Source organism: Teleopsis dalmanni, chromosome 1, assembly GCF_002237135.1.
Source record: "Teleopsis dalmanni isolate 2A chromosome 1, ASM223713v2, whole genome shotgun sequence".
In the NCBI taxonomy this organism is placed as follows: domain Eukaryota; kingdom Metazoa; phylum Arthropoda; class Insecta; order Diptera; family Diopsidae; genus Teleopsis; species Teleopsis dalmanni.
Genome location: NC_051846.1, coordinates 2925955 through 2952530, shown reverse-complemented (window position 1 = coordinate 2952530; position 26576 = coordinate 2925955). Strand labels below are relative to the sequence as shown.

The following is a 26576-nucleotide window of genomic DNA, read 5'->3' as shown; positions in this document are numbered from 1 at the left end:
TTTTAATACCAAACGAGCAGCAATTGAAATACAGAGCAGAGCAGACTCGAGCGGAGCAGAGTTGAGCAGAGCAGGGCTGTGCAAGGTAGTGCATCCTTTTGGTAAACAAATTTGGTTACACAAAAATGTTTGGATAGGAAAGTTTCCTGTTGAAAATGAACAATTTATAAACATTTTATGCAGCATTTATGCAAAATTTAATAGAAACTCATAAGTGTATAGTTTCAGAATTTAATTTAATAAAACTATTAAAATTTAAGCTTACCAACCAACCGACCACAAGTGTGCATTTACTGGCATTAAAACGTAAAAGGACTGCAAGAATTAAAATTAATAATATCCTTTTTACGCTTTAATAAAATTTTAATGCCTCACTGCCGCTGTTTTTGCTGGTAAATTCTTCCAGAAATTTCAAATGTGGTAACTTTACTGCTTAACTAAGCGCAGATAAAGGAATTATTCTAGTACATTATATATAGTACACATACACATACACATATATGCAGTAGATTATCTATAAATGAATTGTATGAATTATACAATGGCACTATACAGAAATGAGTAATATCTATGAGTTAGTTACCACAACAATAAACACTTGAGTTGTTGCATTTATCGGCATTTGAAGTGGTAATGAACATGAAAACAATAAAAATAACAATAAAAAATATTTAGCATTTTCCTATACGAGCATGGAGTATAGAGTATGGAGTATAGAGACGGGAATGAGATGTATTTGGACGGACAGTTTTTGTGGCGATACGAGTAGACAGTAACTGAAATTGACAGGCAGACGGACGGATTTGTGGAGATAGCGCTCAAGTACCATAAAAGAAGAGAAATCCTATAAGAATATGAATAATATTGTATGTGTTGAAATCTTAGACCTATAATGATAATTTTTAATGGTTTTGAAAATAATCATAAAAATGTTTAAGGAATTTCTCATTCTTACACAATTTTCATTCTACTGACATTGAAATTTGATAGTGTGAAGAATGCTTGTTTTATTGCCAGCAAATAATTGTTAAGATTCTTTTTTTTATAGTTTTATAGTTTTTTGTTATTATTCTTATTTTCTTTCTTTGATTTTTTTGTTTTTTTTTTTCATTTTTTTATTTTTTTTATTTTACACATTAAAGGATAAACTCATAAAAATAAACTTGAGTTAGTAGATTTTTAATGTGCCATGAAAATACTTCATTTCTCTCTGATAGATTTTTGTAGGTTGATGACTGACACTTGAAGGCTTTTGAATAGGGGTAAAATATTAAATTTAAGCGAGAAATATGTTATATCTCCTTGGAGATTTACTGAACCGCATAAGCATACTTACATATATTAAGAAGGTTTTTTTTCTTTTTTTTTGTTCAGTAAATGAAGCCTGAAATTTTTAATAATTAAATTTTTAATATATTTTTTATTTCTTCTTCTTCTTTCAGTTTCAAAAGATAAAGAAGCGCAGCGCCATGAAAGCAAAATGAGGTAAGTTCTTGTATTTTTTGTTATTTTTTCTGGAGTAATTATATAAAAAATAATTTAGTGGATATTGAAATTAAAATATTTTAAAATTTTTATATTTATTTATTGCATATATTTATTATTATAGATTTTATTATATACAAATGTATATATATTAAAGAAATGCATATAACTCGATTAAACAAGTGTGTGTGTGTGTATTTATGAAAAATATAAGTATCTATTAATATTACAAAAAAATTGACTATAATTAAAATATTTAAAATTTTTATATTTATTTATTACAGATATTTATTAGTATAGATTTTATTATATATAAATGTATATATATTAAAGAAATGCATATAACTCGATTAATCAAGTGTGTGTATGTATTTATGAAAAATATAAGTATCTATTAATATTACTTAAAAATTTATTAAAATTGAAATATTTAAAATTTTTATATTTATTTATAACAGATATTTATTATTATAGATTTTATTATATATAAATGTATATATATTAAAGAAATGCATATAACTCGATTAAACAAGTGTGTGTGTGTTTATGAAAAATATAAGTATCTATTAACATAATATTACTAAAAAATTGACTAAAATTAATATATGTAATATTTTTATATTTATTTACTGAAGATTATAAATTATTAGATTATATTAAAGTATATATATTAAAGAAATGCGTTTAACTCGATTAATCAAGTGTGCGTGTTTACGAGTATATATGAAAATTATAAGTATCTATTAATATTACTAAAAAATTTACTACAATTTAAATATTTAAAATTTTTATATTTATTTATTATTGATTATATAAATGAATATATATTAAAGAAATGCATATTGTTCGACAAATCAAGTGTGTGTGTATATGTTACTTATGAATAATATAAGTATCTTTTAACACTACTAAAAAATGTTAGAATACTTTAAAAATATTCGATTCGGCAACAAAATTTAAATATTGAAAGAAATGCACATACATTCTTTTTGTAATTAATAGTTTTAATTAATTATTTTGTTATTAGTTCACTTTCTAATTTAAGCTATTAAAATGAATATAAGAACCAAAATTGCAGTTATCTTAAATTGAAGTTATGAAGAATTTATTTATTATTAATTTCTTAATGTAAAATATAGATGTAAAAATTACAGTTAAAAGAGAATTTTATTTTATATTTTCTTATAACTAATAAAAGCAGTATTTTATTCTAGTTTTAATGAATTAATTTATTATTGTATCATTTTATTATTTAAAGTAGAAAAATAAATAATAAAGTTATAACTGAAGTTATTTTGTTTTTAATTAACAACTATTATTATTTGTTTATTCTTAAAATATCTTTTAAACAATTTTTAATTTATAATTAAAATTTATTATTGAAAATGCTTACACACTAAACATTAAAAATTGTATAATAATTTTATATAATTAAATAATGTTTATAAAGTAAATAAAGTTTATAAAGTTAATTTAATTTTAATATGTTTATATTGCAATTTATTCTTTGTGTATCTATATATTATTATTATTTCTTTATTTTTACTAAATAAATAAAATATATAAAAAATTGATTTTTTTTTAAATTTTATTTGTACAGTTTATTTATTGATGCAGATTCGGTCTACTTCATAGACTGCCTTCATATTGAGATAGTATTTTATTTATTTTAAGAATATTTTAGGAATATATATTTTTATTTTAGGATTTTTAGAATATTTTTATTATAAAATAAATTTAAAACCTGATAAAAACATACAAAGTTTTTATTATTTTGTTATGTAAATATTGTACTTTATTTTTTATAAAACTATTTATTATTAATATTTCAAGTCTTTCTTTTTTTAATAAACAAATCAAATAAATAAAAAACTAATTTTTTTTATTCATAAAAGTTTATTTATTGATGCAGATATTTCGGTCTACTAAATAGACCGTCTTCATGAAATAGTATTTCATTTATTTTATGAATATTTAAAGGTTATAAAAATAACTTAAACCCCGATAAAAACATCAAGTAATTAAAAAAATTGCGGTCGATACTTATATTTATAAAAGTTTTATTTAATAAATTTTTTATTTAATGAAATAAATACTAAAATTTAAATACTAAAATTTAATGCTGTTTATACTGAATATTAGCTCACTTTTATATTGTTTTATATATATAACTGTTGTCTTATTTAAATTAATTTTATTTTTATTTATAATATTATAAATATTTATATTAGGGATATAAAAATTAACATTGTAGTTTAAATCAAATATTTTTTTACTTTCTTGATATGTATAAATTAAGTATAAATTTTTAAGTAATATTAAAAACTTATTTAAACATTATTTATATTAACAACGTTTTATATTAAATTCTATATTAAATTAAAATTTAATTTTAGTTCACTTATATTTTAGTTTATATTAGTTGTACTAAAATAACTATTATTAATTGCATTTTATATATTATAAACATATTTATATAAAGTTAAATTTTAATTTATGTTATAAAAACAAGAATTAAAGTTAAAACAAAACATTAGTTTCATTAATAGATGTTAAGAAATATCTAAACATTTTTGTAGATAATACTACTAAATGGTAATAAAATATTAAATAAGTAATTAGTTAGTAATATAACAGTAAATGATATAAATTCGTTTAATGGAATGTCTAATGTATACACATTTTCCTTTGCATTGAACCTTACAAGTCTTTGATGAAATCGAATGTCTGAGTTAAATTTACGTTAGGTTCTTCCATTAGTGATGTCTGTGGGTTTTGTGAAATTGGTATCGAAACCTTAGTGTCTCAAATTAAAAAAATGAAAAAAAATGAAAAATTCTTCATATAAATCTTATATGAAACATGGGTTTGCAGTACTATTTCTAAAATTTAAATAAGTAATTTTGAGTTAATACATGAGTTAATGCATTCTGTAGTAAATCACATCCATATGAAGACACATCTGTGTATATTACAATGATATTGTTTAACAAAATAATTCAATATTGAATGTTATAAGAATTTTCTCATAATGTGTTATATATTTAAGTTTTCAAATACTTGGAATTTCAAAGATTTTTCAATATTTCTATTATAAGTTTATTATAATTCACTGAGATACATTTTATGTGCACATCTCTGCTCTTAATTCAAACCACATCAACAATATCACATTTAATCCAGTAGTTAGAAACTTTCTTTTTATTATTTGACTGCCTATTACAATATAAAATGACATTTTTTAAAAAGACTCATGCACTCCGAATCTAAAGCAAAGGCCTTTGAAAGAAAATTTACTACTAGTGTGGCTACCAGAAGAATCGTATAACTTTTACTTAAATGAAATTTGAAGAAAATTATAAAATTAGTCAATTTATATGCCCCTTGCCCGTTCTAATTGAGTTGTTCTACAAGTTTCTTTTATAAAAATCCACAGAAAAAAACATATTGCCACATAACTGAAGAGATAAATTTTGGATTAACTCCGGAATTCAAAAGCGAAAAAAGAATCAATAAAATGCCTAATTTATGATGTTCTACAACAGAAGGTAAAAATTAAACTCAATTCCAATTACCATAGTTATCATTAGGAGAACAAAGAAAAACAGATGAAAAGGTGTAAAAAGAGGAAAACCCTATATAAGAGACCCACCAAACTGTAGAATGGTTTTGAAATGCAGGAAAGAAGTTGAAAAAAAAACTTCATTTTTGGTTGATAAAAAATTTAAACTCTGTCTGCGGCAAGAAAAGAAGTTTGAAATTTTGTATCTTTTATCTGTACTTGTTTGAGTTCTGTCGACTGCAGCTAAACTCCAACTTCTTTATTTAGTGCCGCTGATAATGTGAAAGCCTTAAAGTAAGTGTCATTAGTGTAAAGTGAAAAAAGTTCCATTAAGTCATAAAAGGGTTAAAATAAGTTATCTAAAGTCAAATAAGAATAATAATTAAAGCAGTCATTAGGAAAAGTAAATAAAATTTGAAAGAATAAAAATGTAAGCAGTAGTTTAGCATCGAAAGTGTACCATAAGTTACCGAAAAAATTACCGAAAATTAAGTAATTAGTATCTCAAAAATTATTTCACTTGTCTTACTGCTTCCACAGTTTCATAGCAGATTGAAGTTTAAACAAAAGGAAACGAAAAGTAGCAATAACTAAATTAAAATAGCATTTTTATTGGTGGTTTGTGTAGATAAGTGGAGAGCTGAAATTGAAAATGAATTACATTGCAAAACCAATAAATTCGAAACTATAAGGTTGCCTTTACCGAGCTATCGAAACCCTAATCTTTCCTTTTGTATGTCGGGGCTGTAGTAAAAATAGTCATCAAGTCTCAATCGTAGCCAAGCTGTGTAAGTATTTTAATTGATTTATGAGGTTTTTTTCTTTTATTGACTTATTGACTGTTTCGCTTTAACCATTTTACCAGTTTTACTTTTGACCAAACACTGATTTCAAGCTCGAGATTGTTACAGTTGTTGTTGTGGTTTTAAGCCCAGTTTACAAAGGTTTCAATTTAAGGTTTCCATTGCTGATATTAGGTAATTTTGATACATTTAATTGTCTCTGATGGGCTATAAAGAGCTTGTGTGTTAATGGAGAGTATGTGATTTTATACTCGTTAAATGCAAAAATCAGGCAAGCAGTGGTGTAAGCATTAGGGATGGTAAGGGTGACATAGCACTATTAAAAAAGTGAATAATATTCTTTATAGAGATAAAATATTACATTTTATATGGTTAAATAACTTAACATAAATGCGGTGCCTATAATTCTAGATCAGTTTTGAATGGTAAGTTTTATGCAAAAGCTGACACTGATTGCTGAGTTATTTGAATGCGAATTAAAATCTATATCAGATATTTATTGGTTGTTGCCTTTCGAAGAATCAGAAAAAGTAATGGTTAGTTGTTTGGTTCTTATAATATCAAAATTTATATAACAAACATTTATGGCTTGTTTGGTTAAAAATCACTTGATCAAACATGGACTCGTAGTGTCCAACCAATATATAGCTCTTTAATATATAACTCTTTATACGAATATTACTAAAGATGATAAGTATTTGGTAATATTTACTACTCTCCATTTCTATCAGTAAAATAGTTTTCTTTTGTCGTAATTGACTTTAGAAGATTAAATAAAATCTGTATCCTTTGTGCAATTATATATTTTTAGCAGTAATTTTATTCGTTTATTCTTTATTTATTTATTGAAATCAGTATTTATTATTTGGAAAAATCTTTTCACTTGTATGTATCAAAGAATTTCTTCTATAAAAGCAAAATTAATTTGGATTTATTTGTTATTTGATCAGTTTTGTAGGAGTGACAAACAGCCTCCCTTTGTTGTGAAAATTCTTTTCAAAATTGAAAAAGTAAAAATTAAAAGTGAAATTAGGCAAAAACTAGTTCATTGGAAATATTTGTATTTTTACAAAATAAATAAAATAATTTATTATTTCATTACTGACATTTATTTTTGTCATTTCAAATATACAAGGACGGCAAACTCAGCAGGAGACATGATGTGACATCTTCTAGTTCCTTAATTTTCCTTAAATAAAGAGTAGTTCCTTTTAATGTTTTCATGCAATTTTCCATTGTAGGTTTTCCTTTTTATTTGTTAAAGGAATTTAAATTATTGTGTAAAATTATTGTAAATATTTGTAGACATAAAATATCAACAAGCCTCATGATTAACAATGCCATAATCACAGAAGCAAGAAATCAATTCCTTTTGAATTGCAATGTCATTAGAAAATAAATATTGCATTTGTAATTACAAGAAATATTAAGGCGTTCCTTCCTAACAATAAATATATTGAAATATTTTACAAAATAATATATAATATCAAAATATTTGTAGAAATCCTAATACATGAAATTCCAGGAAGTGATTTTATTTGAAATGGAAATAATAGGGATTCATCAATAAGAGTAAAAGTTGGTGAAACATAAAATTAACAGAAAATATATCCTTTATATTCAGGATATTATCCTTATTACTTATTTATATATAATTATTTTTAAATAAATAAATAGTAATTAAAAACTTACAGAAAATGTATTCTTTATATTCAGGATATTATTTTATTCTTATTATTTATATGTGTTTAATTATTATTATATAAAGAAATAGTAATTAAAAATTCTTTATTTTCTTTATATTCAGCATTTTATTTTATCCCTATTATTTATTTATATTTAATTATTTTTAAATAAATAAATAAAAATAATAGTAATATAATATAATGGTAATATAATATATTATTAATTAATAAATTATTAATAATATAAAATTAGTAATATAACAGTAATAAAATACTATTATCGTAAATAGTAATTAATCTAATTTTAATTAGATAATTAAATTATTAATTAAATTCTTTTTTTTGTTAAATAAAGCAATTATTTAATTATAATTAAATAACCATATTAATTATTTAATTCTAAAAATCCTGCGTTTCTTATTTCTTATACATGGGTATATAAGTTATTATAAGTATTTGCCAAATTTGTTTTCATATTAGTTAAAGTGAATATACTTCTAGGTAGACTACGTCTTGGTGTTCCAGGGAAACTATATTTATTTTAGGAAGTCCTTTTAAATGCAAGTTTTTGCAAAAAATTTCATATTTTTTTTATTTTAAAACAACTTAATTATATTAGACTTAAATATATTATTCTTTTCTATTCTTTTCCCTGATTCTTAAAATTAAAATCAGCTTAAACTCGTAAATAGACTAAATTTACAGAGCATATACATTTTCTCACCGATCCCGATATACAGTTAGATGTGTATATATACAAGTGTTATATTTTCATTGCACATAAATCGTAAAGGTCATTTACTTACCCCCCCTTTTTCTGGAATTTTTTGGAAGATCCTCATTTATGTATATCAGAGGAAAATGGTTATTACACATTAAATCTATTGTTCATTAATTTTTTTGTTTTAGTAGTATTCACATAATAATACTAGTCTGTAGTTGGGGTATATTTATGTTAGATAAATATATAATTATTTACTTATTTGTTATTAAATTAGAGTTTAGAGTCAGTTATGACGATAGTGACTATTTTACTTAGAAGAAACGGGAGTGAATTGTAACAATAACATTTTGTGCTCAATTGAAACAGATGTATGTCCAGCCAAAAATTCAAAAATAAATAAAAATTTTGTTGTTACAATTCATTGCTGTTCAAAACCTTTTTTTTATTTTAAAAAAATTCTGAAGTAACCCGAATTTTAAATTTTTCCTAAGCTACTGCTATATTAAAACCTTACCAAGTACTGGTAATCACAAGGTTGGTACTTTAACCAAACCTAACTTTATTGATGGAAATACATTTGCTTCATCCAGCTGAGGTTTCTCGTACGTTTACATACCTTTTTTGTTTAAAAAACAAGTCGACAGTGAAGTTCGTTGCATGAATTTACAAGTCATGTGAAAAGTATCTGTACTGCAATGAAGCCTTACAAATAGAACAAGAGTAAAACAAAATTTCTAAAATAAGTTAAGCCCAAACATACAAAATGTAATGTTGAAGTACTTTCAGTAAATCAGATATTGTCATTTACTTAAGCGTTACTTATTCATGTTTGATTTTCTGGGTTTCGCATAGCCTTTCCCTCTTAGAAATTCATGACGCACTTCTCTTGCTTTATGGCAAGCTTTTTGTATTCTTTCAGCATTAAATTCACGTTTCGATTTGATTTTAGGTTAAGTGAATACGTAGAATATCCTTACAATTATTTTGCAATCGATACCATCGAATTGTGTCTCTGAAATTTAAATTTTGGGCAACATTCAGTTGCGGCAGCCGCAGATAAACTCAGACGCCTGGCGTTTGATAAATTATTTAAGTGAATTTTGAGGCTAACCAAATCGCTTTGCTGGCTCAGATCGCTGATGCGGCTTTGATGATATTTCAGAACAAATGCTCGCTCAATAATTTCGACAGAAATATTTAACAAAAAATATTTATGAATAATATTTAATGCTCGTTTCCGTAAGACAAGCCCACTGATGTAATCAAACAAAACAAACCAAAAATTATGCAGCTCACAATATTTTTGGCAGTGCATATATGCATTGGCCAAACGGGTGGTAGTCGAGATGGAATATTGTTTGCATTGTTGGTTCCGAGTAAAAATGCATGTTTTGCCTTAGGAAATTCATTGTTTCAAATTGAATAATTTTTGATAAATTAATATGCATATTTGCGCAGTTATACAATTATTTCGAGATTAAACTCGCATTATTGATTTATGCGCATATAATTATCATAATTTATATAATTAACAACGTTAAGCTTTTCGGGGCAACTGAATGCGTTTCCATAAATTCATAAACTCATAAATTCATAAATAAATAAATTAGTAAATTATTATATTAGAATAAATGCTATGAATTTGTTTAATTCTATTTTGGGGGTTTTAATACACAAAATAAATGCTGTGCTTAAATGGTGTTTATAAATATGATTTTATGTGGGAAAATAGTGGAAAAATTGTTCACATGCTAAATTGAAAATTTTTCAATTACACGCTTCAGTAAATCATATTAAAATATGAAAGTCGTAGTGGGTCTGGGAGCTGAATTGACATGACACTTTGACAGACAGGCACAAATTATTTATCCTGTCAATTTCAAATGCAAAAACTGTGCACGCAGTATTTTCGTTTGGCTTCACGCCATTTTAAATACAATATATCATAGATTTCAACTGAACCAATAAAAAATATAACTTATAGCTAGGAAAAGTTTGAGTTAGGTGTTATAAGCAAAGAAATCCTTCTCGTTTTTCATATCCTTGACAAAAGAAGTGTGGGAAGGGGGAATTAAGTTTATCAAACTGTTTAAAACGCGATGAAGGAAATGAACAGTAAGTTATTTTATATGAGTTCGCAATGATACATATTTTTGTTAAGCATGGCATGAAAAAACAACAATTGAAGTCCATATATTTTAGAAGGGTTCCAACAGTAAAGAAGAAACAACAACAAAAATTTTAGTTAATTTATTAAAGAGTGGATGACCATACGAACATACGCTTTTTGAGTATTGTCACGTTCTCAACATCAGTAATCTTAAGAAATATACGAATTTTTTTTAATTAATTTATAGTTCATATATAATAAGTTGGACTGCAAGTGCCAGGCTTAAAACTCGTGCCTGTCAAATAAGAAACGATGACTAATATTATTTTATTTTATTTTAATATGTATTTTATCAAAGCAAGTCTATACGTGTGTCTGTTTTTGTGTCTGTTTATTGATCCTAATAGCCTTCAGTTTTGGACTAATCGAATCTACTTTGTTGAGAAACTTCTCATGAGTTCTGGCAGTTAAGGTCAAAAAATATATTAAATTAATTGTTTATATATAGATGCTTCATGGTGGGTATTCCTCGAGGATATCTTATTTATAACACAAACATTTGGTTAATTGCACATATACTGTTAAAAAAGGACTATTTTCTAGTATATCATCATTCTTGGCACAATCTTGGCTAATCCACTGTAGATTTAATTAGTATGCAAAATGTTCGAAGTTTGCGAAAGTTTGATGTTTGAGTCTGCATTTGCATTTCATACTAAAAAATCGACTTTGGCACACTCTTGGCCACGTTACTGAACTTTCAAATAGTATTCGAATCATTCGAAGTTTTAATAATTTTAATATACGAGTCTGCTTTTGCATTTGGAATATAGTAAATCATTTGAAAATATTTGAATAACCTATTGTATTCGAACATTTTTAATTCACGTTTTTTACAAGAAAAACTGAAACATACAACAAACAAGCGGTTCGAATAACATCTCTGAAAAACTAGGAAACATTTGAACATTTTAAATTTTCTATTCAAAAGTTCGAACTCGAGTATGCTTCAACTGCTTGAAAAACATAGTGTTATAAACACAAAAAACAAGCGGTTCGAATAATATCTCTTAAAAACTAGGAAACATTCGAACATTTTAAGTGTTCTATTGAAAAGTTCGAACTCGAGTATACTTCAACTGCTTGGAAAACATAGTGTTATACATACAACAAATAAGCAGTTCGAATAACATCTCTGAAAAACTAGGAAACATTCGAACATTTTAAGTGGTCTATTAAAAAGTTCGAACTCGAGTATACTTCAACTGCTTGGACAACATAATGCTCGAATCATTTTGCGCATTACTTTATATATCACGGAACACCGACAAAAAGCTGATAAAAAATGATTTAGACTCTATGGTATAGACTTATTGTGATACTTCAACTTTAGTTGTTTTAAAAAACCTAACATTTCCTAAGTTCTGAAATATTTTTATTTTAACATTAGCAAAACGTGCTGTGCATAAATATCTCAACAAAAACAACATTGTTCACAATGACTGCAACAGATAGAATCGCCAACAATTGACTAACGTCAGCAACAACCTCAAAAACAAAATAACCTACCAACGACAGGAGTTGGCAGTTGTAGGTGTTGCTGGCAACTCCACTTTGTGACTTCTGTCAATTGCAGTGCACCATAAACCATATTATACAGATATATGAGTGTTGCATTGCTCCTGCTGCCGCCATCGATGATGCTGGCTATAATCTTTTATATCAACTTGTTTAATTAATAAAAATTGTCAAAAAGCAGTCAGATAAATGAGCAATAAGCCAATGCGTACCATCTCTGAGTGGGTGATATCTACAGAATATCTGGCAGAAAAAAATTTGAGTGGTAATCAATAGCGTACGTGACATCATTAAATGTATTTCATTTGTTTCTCCTATGGCAGCTGCTTGAGGTTGGCATATGTGCTCACCAATAATAGTCATCCTAAGTGACTTGAGTGCTTAATAAAAATCAATTATTAACCACTTTTTGTGCAAAATTATGTGACATGGCAGCAAAAAAAAGTAATGATATTTTTTTCCATCTTATTGCAGTGACAACGATATAACTTAATTTAATGGTAATATATATCAAGTCATGCAAATAAATCATGAAAAGAACATTGCGATGTAGATTTACGTGTATGTATTGCTATATTACATTTTAGATACTCATCAATTATTTAAATAAGTGCTGTTAATAAATATCATTAGCACAAAAAATATAAAAAAATCAAGTATTTAGATATAAGTTTTATTTAATTAAGAAATAATGTGCAATTGCAATAATTTTAGTGCTCAGTTGTTGCAATAAAGTGCTGTAGTGGATACTATTATGCTTAGCTAATTATGTAAATTATCTGAAGTATTTATTATAGGTTTAATTACATTCAGTATACATTTAATATACTACTTCAAATATATAATCCAGATTAGCTGTGATCGGTGTTTTGTAGACTGCTAGTAAGATATGTTTTTACTAAGATATTTTTAGTAAATCTAAATTTTACATTAAAAATATGTATTGTAAAATGCAAATCAAACGCATGAATGTGAAAAATGATCTCAGATATGTAACTTCTTTTGGAGTCAATTAAATATTCTTTTTTTAAACTACACTTCATGCATATTTTTTGAACAATTTTTGATTATAAAATTTTAAATTCTTCAAGAGAAACCGTATAACCTAATAGGCAGATATCACAGCAGATCTGAGGTCAATTATTGCTTAGTCTGATGAAGTGATAAACAATAATCTAGTCAAGGTATAAAGAGGGGATTTGAAAATACCTCGAGTTAGAAAAGAGTATAAGTGCTTAAGTGCACTAGCTCAAAACAGCTTCAATATAATACAGAAATTATAAATTATATACACGCGGTCCATATTAATGAAATCTCAGGAATTGGTCTTACCATATATATGAAGTAAGCACTAAGGGTGTAGGCACGGGATTAATATAGTTGTGATCTCTTTAAAGTTTTTTAAAGGATGTATTAGTGAAACAACAAATAATTGCTATTTATGGATTATGGAAAATTATGACTACCGAGCTACCTCCGCTATCAACCAATCTACCTTTCTGTAAAGAGGAGGCATCATTTCTGTATTGTTAACTTTTGAATATAATGTTCAATAATTGTTTTAATTGTTGGAATTAAAATCGCAATTAGTAGAGTATATATGTATATTACCACAAAACTAAAATTCAATAAAATTCAATATATTTTGTTTATTTAGTTTAAATGCTCTTTAATATCTAAATCCATATAAACTTTATTAGTGCTTTGAAGAGAAAGCACTTTCTTCAACATTTCTTTGCTTTTTCTTATAATTTCTTAGTCATTTTAGAAACAGATGTAGATTTAAATCATGTTTAAATTAACATAGCAATTATGTATGTAAGTAGATTTGTATATTTAACAGTTATTACATGCTTAAGAGTTGAGTATAAATGTCTCTGAAGTAGCATTACACGATCTATCACTGTCACCGGCTACAATTATCGATCGTCGTATAATGAAAGTATTATTGTTTCCCTTGTAAAAAATGAAGTCACTGTAATTCTGTTGTTGTGCGTGGATACGGATATCGTGAGTTGGAGTTCGAGTTCAAGTTTTAGTTGCCGGTATCGGTATCGGTACCGATACCGTTGCGGTGGAGGTTGTTGAAGGTAGCAAGAAATCTTTAAAGCACTACAAACAAATTAGAGAAAATCAATGTAGAAGTAGAAGCTGAAGTTGCTTAATATGTAGCGATTTATTCGAGCGGTTTTACATTTAAGAGTAAGCAAAAGTATATGTATTGTATCTGAGCTAAGTTAGATACGCTTTGGTATTATAAAAGTACAAATTTATATAAAATATTTTTAAATAAGTATACAAACGGTGGCATTTGTCAATTTATGATTAATTTCTGTTCAGTAATTCATATGGTATTTAATGTCTTTTGTTAGAGAAACTAAGGTATGTGAATGGTATGAAAAAGTGTATATGTACAAACTCTTGTTGAATTATTTAGATACTTTTGAAATCAATGCTTCATTTTATTTTATATATATAACTTGTTAATTTAAAATAATTAAAATATAGTACTAGACACAGATTTGCTATAACAACTGCAAACTGAAAATGATTATATGAAGATAATGGATGAAGTTGGAATTTCATATTTATAGTATATCGAGTAAATAAATAGAGCATTGATTAAGGATTATAGGTATTATATGAAATGATAAATGTGTTTTGTATTAAAAGTATATATATGTGTAGCGGGATTAATATCTCATCTTATATGTATTATAGGTATATTTATTCATTGCTTTTGAATAACTCAAGCGCTTAATATTGCGTAGGATTATTTTTGCTCTTATATTACACATAAAAGGAATTAATTTCATTTCTGCCATATGTGGTTGCCCACAACTAAATACTTGTTTTAATATTTAATCAATTCTATTGAAATAATTCTACTAGCAACAATTTCTTATATCCTTTAAATGTCCTACATTCAAGCCACAAGCGTCTTTGATCTTTTTTTGCTGGTCCATAATTTTGTATTGAGGCTCAAAGCATCGAAGCATGATGGTTTGAGGTTTGGTATTAACCTTTTGTGCACAGTTGACTGCCTTGCGGGTCGCGGCTTCTAAAATTAGTGTATTTAACTAACAGCTTAATACGCGTATATAATTCAATAGAGAAGCACATCACACTTCGACTTTGACAGGCCATGTATAGAATGTTATTAAATAGCTTAAAGCAAAATGTTATGTGCTTAGTTGCCGTTTCATTTAATGAAATGCCATTAAAGGTTTTAACATTAAATTTTATATTATGAATAATTTAAGGTTAATAACTTTAAGAACTTTTGCTTTTTATACAAAGCAAATAAATCTGTGTTCTCCAAAACAACGCTCCATTCACCGCACAAAATTACTTTCTCACACCTGTGTGAGGTCCCAAAGTATGGCGTATCAGCCCGTTCTGATGTCACTAAACTCACAACTTCTTCAAAATAACAACAATTTGCTATGCAATTTAGCAAATCGTGATGCGCATGCTTAACTGTATTTGTTGTACTTCCCAGGTATACGTGGAGGGACTCCAGACGTGGCTTAAAGCGTGTGTGCTCTTAAGTCTAAACGTGCGCTTAAACGCATTATTTTGTGCGTGATTATTATGTGCAGCAACGCAAAAAGATAGTTTGCGAGGGCGTACGAGCATGTAAAGGCGAAATTGAGCATTTACGTGATATTGGCAGAAATAAATAATTTTCCACATAATAAATAAAAATTAAAGAATAAATAAATAAATTACTTAGGACATACACTTTCTGCAGTAATAGCTCCTCATCACAACAAAAATTTAAAGAGAATTTCCTGAGACAGTCCTTAAGGAAGCCCATAACCATTTATATAAACAATTTTAAATTAAAAACAAATACGAAAGATTTTAATTTCATTTTGTTGGCATGAAGATATGCAATTTATTTTAAATTGCATTTTCTTTAGAAATTTCTCTTATTGCATTTGACTACATCGAAAAGATACTTAGAATATTTTGTTATTCTTACTATTTCACTTATTTTTATTACATTCCCTTCGAAATACTTAAACTATTGCGTTAATAGTGGAATCAAGTAGACTTACTCTACTGCTTCATAATTTCTTTGTGAATATTTGAATATTTTTTTAAATAAAATTTTAACATCAATATTTACTTTTTATCTATTTTTCTTTGACATTTGTTAAGAGTTTATATTGCAGCCTTTCATTTCTGATTCCTGGATGCTGCTGATGCTGCTGCTGCTGTTGCTGCTCCTTTTTATTGTTGTAGTCACTTCGGCGCTCATGTGGAAATTGAATTTTTGAATAAAAGCAACAAATGTTGTGTTCCTACGTTAACGAGAAATGACAGTTCGACAGTTTGACATTTTGTTTCCTTTTCTTCCATGGGTATTATAACCTTTATTTCAACCTTTCTTCTATTTTGTGAGGGAAGAAAGCATAACAAATCGTAAAAGTACAAATGTACGTCGAGTTAAGCTGCTTAAGCTTACAAGGATTTCTTTAAATTCTTTTGTCAAAATTTTTGTTATAAAAAAAATCGAAATAAATATGCTTTGGGGTTCAAATATGATCGAAATATTTGTTGAAATCAATGACAACTGTTGCCTTTTAGTGAGGAAACTTCATTTCGATACTTTCAGTATGCAAATTTAACAAATTAACTTACTTCTTTGAGTGTAATTTGTTGAGAGAATTGAAAAAAGACATTCTTTAGCTCTTGAATTTTTTTTAAATATTTTATTTTTGGACAAAATAAGAATCAGTCAGTTATATATGACTTATAATTCAATTTAATAATAACTACAAGGCATTATTCGTCTATAGGAGAGATAAAAAGACAAACTGTCATTTATAGATTGTTGAGTTTTGGAGTTAAAACTAAACTATTGGGTCATAATAAAGTTGACTAAGTTGACCATTACAGACATGAGTCGTCCTTGGTCGCGTGGACTTGCCTCCGCCAGCTAACCCGATCAGTTGCTTACTCTCAGCAGTTGATAGTACCGAGTGCACCCAAATTGTTAGTCACTTAGGAATTCCACTGAAAATGCAAAAGTCCTTTACAACATTTTCCGCCTACGGGTACCGAATCAAATACCTTTTTAGCCGGAGCATTTCCTTCTATTCGCACGATATGACAAAGTCAGCGAAACCGCTGAATTTTTATGCGCTGAACTATATCAATGTCGCAGTTCGTTCAATCTAATTAGATACCCGTCGCCAATGCGTAAGGGACCATAGATTTTCCGAAGTATTTTTGCCTCGACTGCTACTAACGCCTTCTCATCACTGTTGGTGATTGTTCAAGCTTTCGCACCATACAGCAGGACAAGCATGATGAGAGATTTGTAGAGCACGTTCTTTTTAATTTTTTTTCCGGCAACGTTGAGGAAAGTGCTTTCCATTTGTATAGTTAATATTGACGGTATATGTCAATATCATATCATATAAGATAACCTAGCAGGTTATTGTGTGTTAAGAGTAGAAGCTGATAAGTTGGGCTTGATCAAAAATGATATGGGTGGGATTTTTATTATACTTGGAACAAAGTAAGCTTTGAAATGTGTGCTATGTGCGTTTCAACCTTTGTCAAAGATATCACGAAATGCTACGGTATAGCACAATATAATAATCTGGAAGACGCATCCATAAAAGAAACTGTTGAAATTTTTAAATTGCGATAATTGAAAAATATTCTACTAATTAGGTAGAAATCAATGCAATCTCTAAAAATGATAAGGCCACGGGATTACTTTACTAAACCACTTTAAAAACTAACTCACTCACCTATAGAAAGCACACACAATCTTAATATAGCTACTACTCTATTAAACATATCTCTACTAGTACTCTATTAAACATGTAACTGGTACCAAAAAGGACCCGTAGTACTATGCGTGACAAATTTACACAACCAGTTCAGCCTACCCACTTAATAAAGGAATATAAAGGTATTATACTCTCTTTATGAAAAACGATACCGCTATGAATGGGTATATATCCCTATTTGTACGACCGAAAACTACAAATCACAAATACCTTAAAAGTCCTTTAAATTACATATATCACATTTCTAAAAGATTATTTAAAGTGACAGCAAATTTTTTTCAAATTTTTTTAAAAATTTTTTTAATTAATAATGGAAACATATTTGAATGAATAAGTTCTGCCTTTAATCCCTACCACATGCTGTGCCATTTGGGTGTGAGATTCTGAACTATTATACATTTCCACATCCTCATATTTGTATTTGTGTACAATTTCATCTTCGTTTTATTTAATTTTTTTGAATTATTATATTTTTGTGTAATAATATTGACATATTCCAAAATTTTTTAATACTCAAATACAAAGTATAAATAGGGAAAATACTTCCCATCAATCAATTAGAGAACAATAATAATTGAGTAATTACCTACAAATAGTCTTACAATAAAGTCTGGTAATAACTTAAATTCATTTAAAACACATTTTCTCTTCGACTTTAAGACCAAACAAATACGAAAAATACACAAAATTATATGTAATCCGATTATTATTAAATTACTCGAACACAAAATAGGTTTGAGACAGAGGCAGAGGTAGAGGAAGAGAACCCAAAAAAATAATAAACTTACAATTTAATAACGTTATTGTTCTACAATTTCCTGTGTGCCTATTATATGCTTTCAATTACCAACCAGCAACCAACCTACGAACGAACTTATAGATAAATACGACTACAGACAGACTCATATAATGGAAATATCTTTTGTGCTGCCTACGAAGTATCTAATTAAGTTATAAGAATTTTTTGCCTTTAATCTACTTTACGACCGTCATTTTTTGATTTTCTTCCTTTTTTAATTTTGCTCCGTACACTTTCCGTAGTTGTTGTCGGTGTTGCGCCACATCTGCCTGACTCTTATCTGCAGCCAATAATGATGATGTCGTTTAAGCCGTGTTGCCTGTAGAGAAAGAGCAGCCAAAAGATTAGGATGTCCTTAATTGTTACTTAACGATAGCATAAAGGCTCAGCATGAGCGGTGAGTGGTAATTATTAGTTAGAAAGACGTTGGAAAAATAAGTCATTATAGACAATAGCTGCTATGGCAGTCAGTTATAGCAACAGCCAAGACCGTAAAGGCCGTGGAGTAGGCAAAATCAGCTAACAAAAGGACAATGGATTTCTGTGGCAAAAAGGGCAACGTAAAAATTAAAATTCAGTTAAAAAGTCATCAGCAAGGCGACTATGAGCTTGGTTTTTATGCAATACCAAATTATGGTTGTAGGATCAAATATCTTAAAGTATATAGTTGAATTTAAAATTGTTGCAGATAAAATAATTTTACATTTTTCATTTGAAATATAACAGAATTGTTGAGAAAATATGACTAACTATTAGTTTAAGACATTTCTAGTGGAAACTGACTTTAATTAGAAAAGGTTCAGATTACTCAGTTTTAGACGCTGAGTTAACTACTTAATATCTACACTGAAGAGGATTTGGTAAGATTTTTATATTCATATAAATATTATTTTTGAGGTCTCTTTACGAAGAAAAATTTATATTTGTTAAGGACAATGCAAAAATCCAGACAAAGTCTAGCTAGTGTAAACGCTTGGTTATATATAATTTTATGTCAAACTCGTAGAATTAAATCACATGACTTAAAGAAAATTTAGTATGTTAAATTAAAAGCGAAGAGCTAAATGTTAGGTTAGGTTAACTTTGCGAGGTGGCTTTATGCCTAAATCCCACCTGAGCTAAAATAATAGCACGTTATGATACCACTGAAGAGCTTAAGCTCCATTGAAATCATTTTATTCTACAGGTTTTTGTGGGTTATTAGATTAATTTTATTTTTATATGGAACAAAATACACTGCTTGTATTTAATCATGAACTATTTAGTCATAAATTTATCAACACGTTCAATAGTTTGACCATCCTCTGCGATTTCATCATCAGGAACTAGAATTTTGTGGGAAAAGTTTGATATGTGTTATCAAAGCTGCTAAAAAATTATTATGCTTAAACCAATTTTTACTTAGATTGTTATTATTGTTATGAAAGAATAAAGTACTATGATCTGATGAACTATTTTGCACCCTTAATAAAGAGGGGCCGATTATTACAATCCCATATACTCAGTATTTATCAAATTTCAGTGAGACTTGCTTCATCATTGAAACTCATATTTTTTGTAGTATTCCTGACAATTATGCATCACTCAATAAGAAGACCGCTATATACTTGAGACTCGAACCCAAGTCTTATTCTACAAGTTTCTTTGAAATAAGCATCACTGTATTTATCACTGTATTGTATTGTATTGTACTGTATTGTATTTGAATTTATCTGAATTTATCATAGCTATCCATACACTCTCCTAGGTTTGTCTTCGCATTAGTCATCACTATATCAGAAAATCGTTGTTTTATTGTGGCTTACTTCATCACAGAAACCCAAGTATACTTCTAAGTGTTTTTTCGCATTATGCATTAGTGTATCAAGAGACCGTCTTATTACAGATACATAATTTATCATAGCAACCCATGTATTATTCCAAGAGTTTATTGGAATTATATATCACGCAATCAGAAGACTACTTTTTTACTGAGATTACGTTCATCATTATTAAATTTTTTTTCCAATAATGCGTCAGAAGACCACCTTTTTATTTCTTCTCGGTACCCAAATAATCTTCCGAGTGTATCTTCGGATTATACATCAGTGTATAAGGAGAATGTTTTTACAAACAACAATATTGAATAAAATTTTTGCTCTGATCTAAACCTTTCTTTGAATATCTATAAATTACTCAGAAACATTTTTTGGCTTAAGTAAAGTGTTGTTTAAACACCTAAAAGCAAAGTACACTAAAACTATTTTTAAATTATCGAGAAATCCTTATTCACTATTATTTAATATATTTTTTATTTTATTTTTAGTTCAAAAAACAACAGAAAATACGGATTCATTTAAATCACATGTGTCCAATGCACAGAAATTGAAACTTGGCAGAAAAGTCTTTTCGAAAAATTCCCAAATGTCTGTGCAGTGATAACCAAAACGAAAGGTTTCAACAACTATTTACAATAACAACAACAACAATCACAACTTTGTAAAAAGTGTAGACAAAGAACATTTAAAAACAAAATATAAATAGAAGTAAAGAGTAAAGTAGTGAAAACTAGTGATAAGGAGTTTGCATTGAAAGTCCTGAAGATGCCTGCGCTTACAACAGAAACAATTTTACTTCAGGCCATAACAAATGCCAACATAACAGACAACCCACTTCAACAGCGATTGCAACCGGAAACCGTACTAAGTCCCGCTCCAACGGTCGGTGGTGGTGTTAGCGGTGATGATGGTGGAGCTGGTCTCGGTGATACAAGTACGCTCAGCAACATCGCTTCAATTATACTCTCGAATTTCCTGCCAACCAACACAAACTCAAATTCTATTGCAGCAATGCATAAACCATCTTTTGCCACATTTAGCCCGCCAAGCATAGAGAATCTTGTTGCCAGCTCAGCAGAGGATTTAAACAATTTTCGGGATGTGACATTTGATATCTTTGACGATGACGACGATTTATTTGGCTCACCCATGGCATTCGATGCTAGTGAGAACGGTTTGTGGAATGGACGTTTTGTACCGCCACCGCCACGGCCACCCTTTTTCATGGATGAACCAGTGCTGAGTGATGGACTGACAACGTGTGATTTGTGTTCTTGGGCCATGCCAACCAAGAGTACTTTTATCTTTGAGGGCACAATAGGTAAGCAAAACAAAACAAAATTGAGTTTGGGTTGTTTGTGGGGTCGTGGGTTGTCAACTGTGGACTGTGTAAATAAATAAAAATTACTGTGAATTTTATATAAATGACAGTAGAAAGTATTTACAGAGTAGCACATGACTGACCATTACTTATTTCCGTTCAGGCTTATGTATTTATCTCTTCCCATTTTGTTTTTGTCTATTTTTTTGTAGAAAAAGCATCTGAACTGGGTTGGCCTTTAACACTTATAATTGTGTCCATTTTGTCAGCACTTCTGGGGGCAATTATAATGATTACAGTGGTGCGATGCAGAAGGTGAGTTGCAAAATTTATATGTGAATTTATAGTAGTATTAAGAATCAAATATATTTAGAATTTCCATTTAAAGATTCTTTTTAATAAATTAAATACATAATGAAAAATGCTTAACAAATATATTAATATTTTATAAAACTCATTTAAAATTCATTTAAAAAGAATAAATTAAATATTTAAAGTACCGATATAATTAAGTAATACAATCTATTAATTATTATACTTAAAGTTTTTCAAATTATTTGTTTAAAATTTTGATTAAGCTATTAATATTCAAATTTTTTTAAACTGATTTGAAAAATTAAAATTTTGACTCAAAAATAAATTTCTTATATTTTTATATGTTATATATATTTTTATTATTATTGTCGATCAATTATAAATTATTTTTAATTGTAAAAAAGAAACTATTTGGATAATAATTTAATTAAACACTTAAAATACTGAAAATTATTATTAAATTAAATTATTAATTTCCTTTTTGTTTGAAATTTTTGATTTATTTAAAACATTTAACACATTAGTTTTTTATTATTTATTCTTATATTGATGACTTATCTCAAAATTATGAATATTGTTTTTCTTGCAATAATTTTACATATATTAATTCATATTTTTTATTTCTTTTTTTTATAGAAAAAAAGCTTCAAACAATCGTAATGGTAAGTGTCAAAAGCATTCACTGAAATCCCAACCAACATTACCTACACCAACACTTGATCACCATCATCATCAACACCAAGATTATCACAGTCATCAGCAACAGTTCTTACATACACAAACACTTGCTCATCCTCAATTGCCGCTGCAAAGCCACCATACCGCCTACTCACCGCACATTGCTGGCTTTCATCAGTTGCAGCCGCATCAACACCAACAACAGCAACAACAATATGTATCTAACACTAGTTGCTCTTCTTCGTCACTGACAAATGAAAGTAATAGCACAAACCATACAAGTCTCTCAACCATCTATCGTCCTTGTAGCAGTTTTAACCAACACCAACAACAAAATCCAACTGAGCAACAAGCTTTCCATAAAATTCATAACAGTTCCGTAAAGAATTGCAATAAACAATTTTCACAAAAAAATATTAATATGTTTACACGCCCCCTACCTCCACAACCCATAGACCCCACAGACAACAGTAGTAGTCATAGCATTGGCGAAAGCATTGACCGTGCTTCCTGCGCTGCCAGCAAAGTTGAACAGCCAGCAATTGCAACCGAAGTCGCGGCGGTAATGGTGGCTATGCACGGCAATGAGAAGACTTGAAAATTATTTTACTAAATTTTATTTGTTTTTTATGCACGCATTTTTGCAATTTTATTTCAAATAGAAACGCATGTGCAATGGTGGTCACGCAATAAACGTCCCAACAATAGCAATAACAACAATCATTTGCGGCGTAGCAACATTTATACAGCGCATCCAGCCGACAGTATACGAGGACTGCAACAACCGTCATTATCAGCAGCATCATCGCTAACAGCAATGACAGCCATGGGTGTACCGCCAGCAGCAACAATTGCCGCTACAACCAACACAACACAGTCACAACAACAGCAATTCTATGCACCGCACCTGCATCACCAACATCAGCACCAACACCAACATCAACATCAACATCAGCATCAGCATCAATTACAATTGCAACAGCATCAGCAATATCATCAACCGTTGCAACACGAATATGAATATGAGCATGAGTATCACCAGCCACAGGAATTGCAATTGCAGTTGCAACATCAGCGGCAGCATAGCTCGTCAATGTCATCAACTACGTCGTCGCCCTCGTTGACAACCACAACAACAATGATGCCAATGCAATTGCATGTGCAACGTCCACACCATCATGAGCAACATTTGCGCGAGGATGCCTGCCACTGGCCCAATGCAACGATGATGGTGGCCAGCTGAGTAGAGGCTACATATGCAGAGCCCACCTGACAACCGTGTCCGCAGCATTCCGGTGCTGCGACCATTGCTAGTGCTGGTGTAAGAAGCTACGAATTCGACTGGGCAAGAACAAAGAGCTTAGAAAGTTTGAAAAATGATTGGATTTGGCAGTGAAAGAGCAAAATGATTCGCCCTGAAGCAGAGCCAGGCAATGGGTTGGTGTATTTTTAAGGAAAATGAAATGCCCAAAGTACGCTTACAGTGTTTCGTTGTGTTTGTGACCAGCAATAGTCTGATTTTAGCTAATTTAGTAGTGCAATAATTTTACATGTTAACAGCTGCAAGCGTAGCAACATGCTGTGCAACTCATTTGTTGCTAAGCAATTAGGAACATAAAAATTTGTGCGCCGAGCAACATGTCGCTATGCGAAAAGTAGCTGAAAAGTTTAAAGTAGCTTTGTTAAAACCATTTTCACATGCAAATAAAATGAGTTCTTCGTCATAATGGATGCTATGTGAAGCATAAATACTTAAAGTTCCGTACACCGTTTCAGTGCTTCAGTGCTTCAGTGCTCCTGCTGCAGTGCTTCCAACACTTTTATGTGCTAAAATGCTAACCTCACATTTCATTGATACTCCTTAAAACTGCAGCAGCTTTGTCACGTATTGATTTGTGGTGGTCATCAAATTTTGGTGTTGTTCAACAAAATTTACTTTCCTGACTTACTAGCGCCACATGCTGGTCACGTCTTATCCTTTATTGCTTTTTGGTATTAGTAAAAGGAAGAATTTATGTTGCCAACTTAACATGAAACATATACGAAAAAAAAAAATAGAATAATATATAAAAGTATATAAAATATGAAAACGAATAAAATAAAATAAAATAGAAATATCTGAAAATCTGTGTAAAAGGAAAAAGGAAGTAAAAAAAGATGTAATCAAATTTAATGATTGTTTTTATAAACAGGGTTTTACGCATTTTACAACAAATAACAACAAATTACATGGAAATGAGTGAAATTTTAATGACGTAGCATTTATTATTTTTACGAAAACCAGAAGAAAAAAATTAAAAATTAAATAAAATGCGTTTAAATATCATATCACAAAAGTAAGCATTTTAATTGAATTAAAAACTGTGTAAATTTAATTAAAATTATTAAAATATAAGGACAAGACAAATATAAAAATTAAAGCAAAAGAAGAATTTTTAATAAGCAAAGCTTAAATTTAACAAAAGAAAAAAAAACAAAAAGAAAAACAAAAACAAAAAATTATAGGTATTTCCAAGCCTTTTTATTTCCAAAAAAATTTACTTGAAACGAAATTGCATGTTGATAACTCAGAAAGCCTTCTTCAATTACTTAAGTTACTATATGTAGATTTCTCAGCATTTTGTACATTCTTGTAAATAGCTACTTTTAAATTATATAATTAATTTAATTTAATATAATTAATTAATACTCTAGATTAATAGATTTCAAAGAAGACTTTACTGTACTTAACTCTGTTATAAAGTGGCTCTATGCGCTGCTGTAGTAAATTATTTTCACGAATTAAAAACAAAATCATTCCTCTTACAGTTCAACAAGAAAAGAAGTATAAACTTAATATAAGCAATATCCTTATATGTATGTAATAAAAGTTTTAATCGATTTATTAAGATACTACACAATTTAATCACAACCAAAGACTAGTCAGCTAAGTTTAATTTTATTGCAAATTGCGATACGATAAACAAATTGAATCATTATGTATTATATTATTATTAATAGTTTTCTTAAGATTTTAACTTAAACATAAACTTAAACATGAATTGCAATACATATTATAAATATAAGTTAGCAGCAAAAATAAATGAATTTCAATTTTAAACTTAAAACTTAAAAACAAATTTAAATAAATTAAAAACACACTTAAAATACAGAAATATTTCAATCAAAAGTAAAAATTTAGGAAACTTAAAAAATTCCAATTTTGTGAAACTGCAGAAAACTAAAAGAAACTTTAAATGTTCCATTATCAAAATAGCAATAAAAATTGAAAAAATTATAAATACAAAACAAAATATTAACTAAAAATATGTCTTGAAATAAGCAAAATAAAAAAGAAAAAATATAAATATTATTAAAACAATTAAAAATAATTTCTTTTATTTTTTGCAACTGCAATAGAAGTCGACAACTCCTTATAATATATTTCTACATATACATAGGAATAAACGGGGTACCAGCTCCTAACGCAGCGAAGTACTGCGACCATGGTTGATCTTTTGTGCTGCAACAGACCCTAACCGAACAGAAGACATTCCATCTTACGAATGAAAGCCAGAATGTCAGACAACTATCAAACTGATTGTCAACATTTTATACAGAGTTTATGTTTGATACTCAAGGTAAAGCCCAAATATTACGAATCTAAAATAATACATTATGGGCGTGTGCGAGTTAGGCTAAGTTGATGCTAAACCAAATGGGAAATTTTTTGGGATTTTTTGCACTGCACACATTTAGCCATTTATCAACATGTATCGACACATCACTACATTATCGGCACAACTTAGAATTTCCCTCATTTAGAACGCACCTTAGCCTAACTCGCACACGTCCTATATTCAGATTAGGGTTGCTTCCGGTTTGTATAGATAGTAAAAAGTTCGGA

The 26576-nt window shown here is 28.5% G+C and overlaps 1 protein-coding gene across 2 annotated transcripts; it reads left to right on the top strand.

The window, feature by feature from the left end:
* The first annotated feature begins 1440 nt into the window (after nt 1–1440).
* LOC119672405 lies at nt 1441–25088 on the top strand. Of its 2 annotated transcripts, XM_038083442.1 has the most exons (5): nt 1441–1485; nt 20865–21697; nt 21910–22012; nt 22649–22674; nt 23353–25088. In XM_038083442.1, exons 2-5 carry the CDS (start codon nt 21142–21144, stop codon nt 23931–23933), a joined length of 1266 nt encoding a protein of 421 aa, XP_037939370.1. In that variant the 5' UTR covers nt 1441–1485; nt 20865–21141; the 3' UTR covers nt 23934–25088. The 2 variants fall into 2 exon arrangements, with proteins under 2 accessions (XP_037939370.1, XP_037939368.1); XM_038083440.1 differs by having other exon boundaries at nt 22649–23445.
* Nucleotides 25089–26576: the final 1488 nt, after the last annotated feature.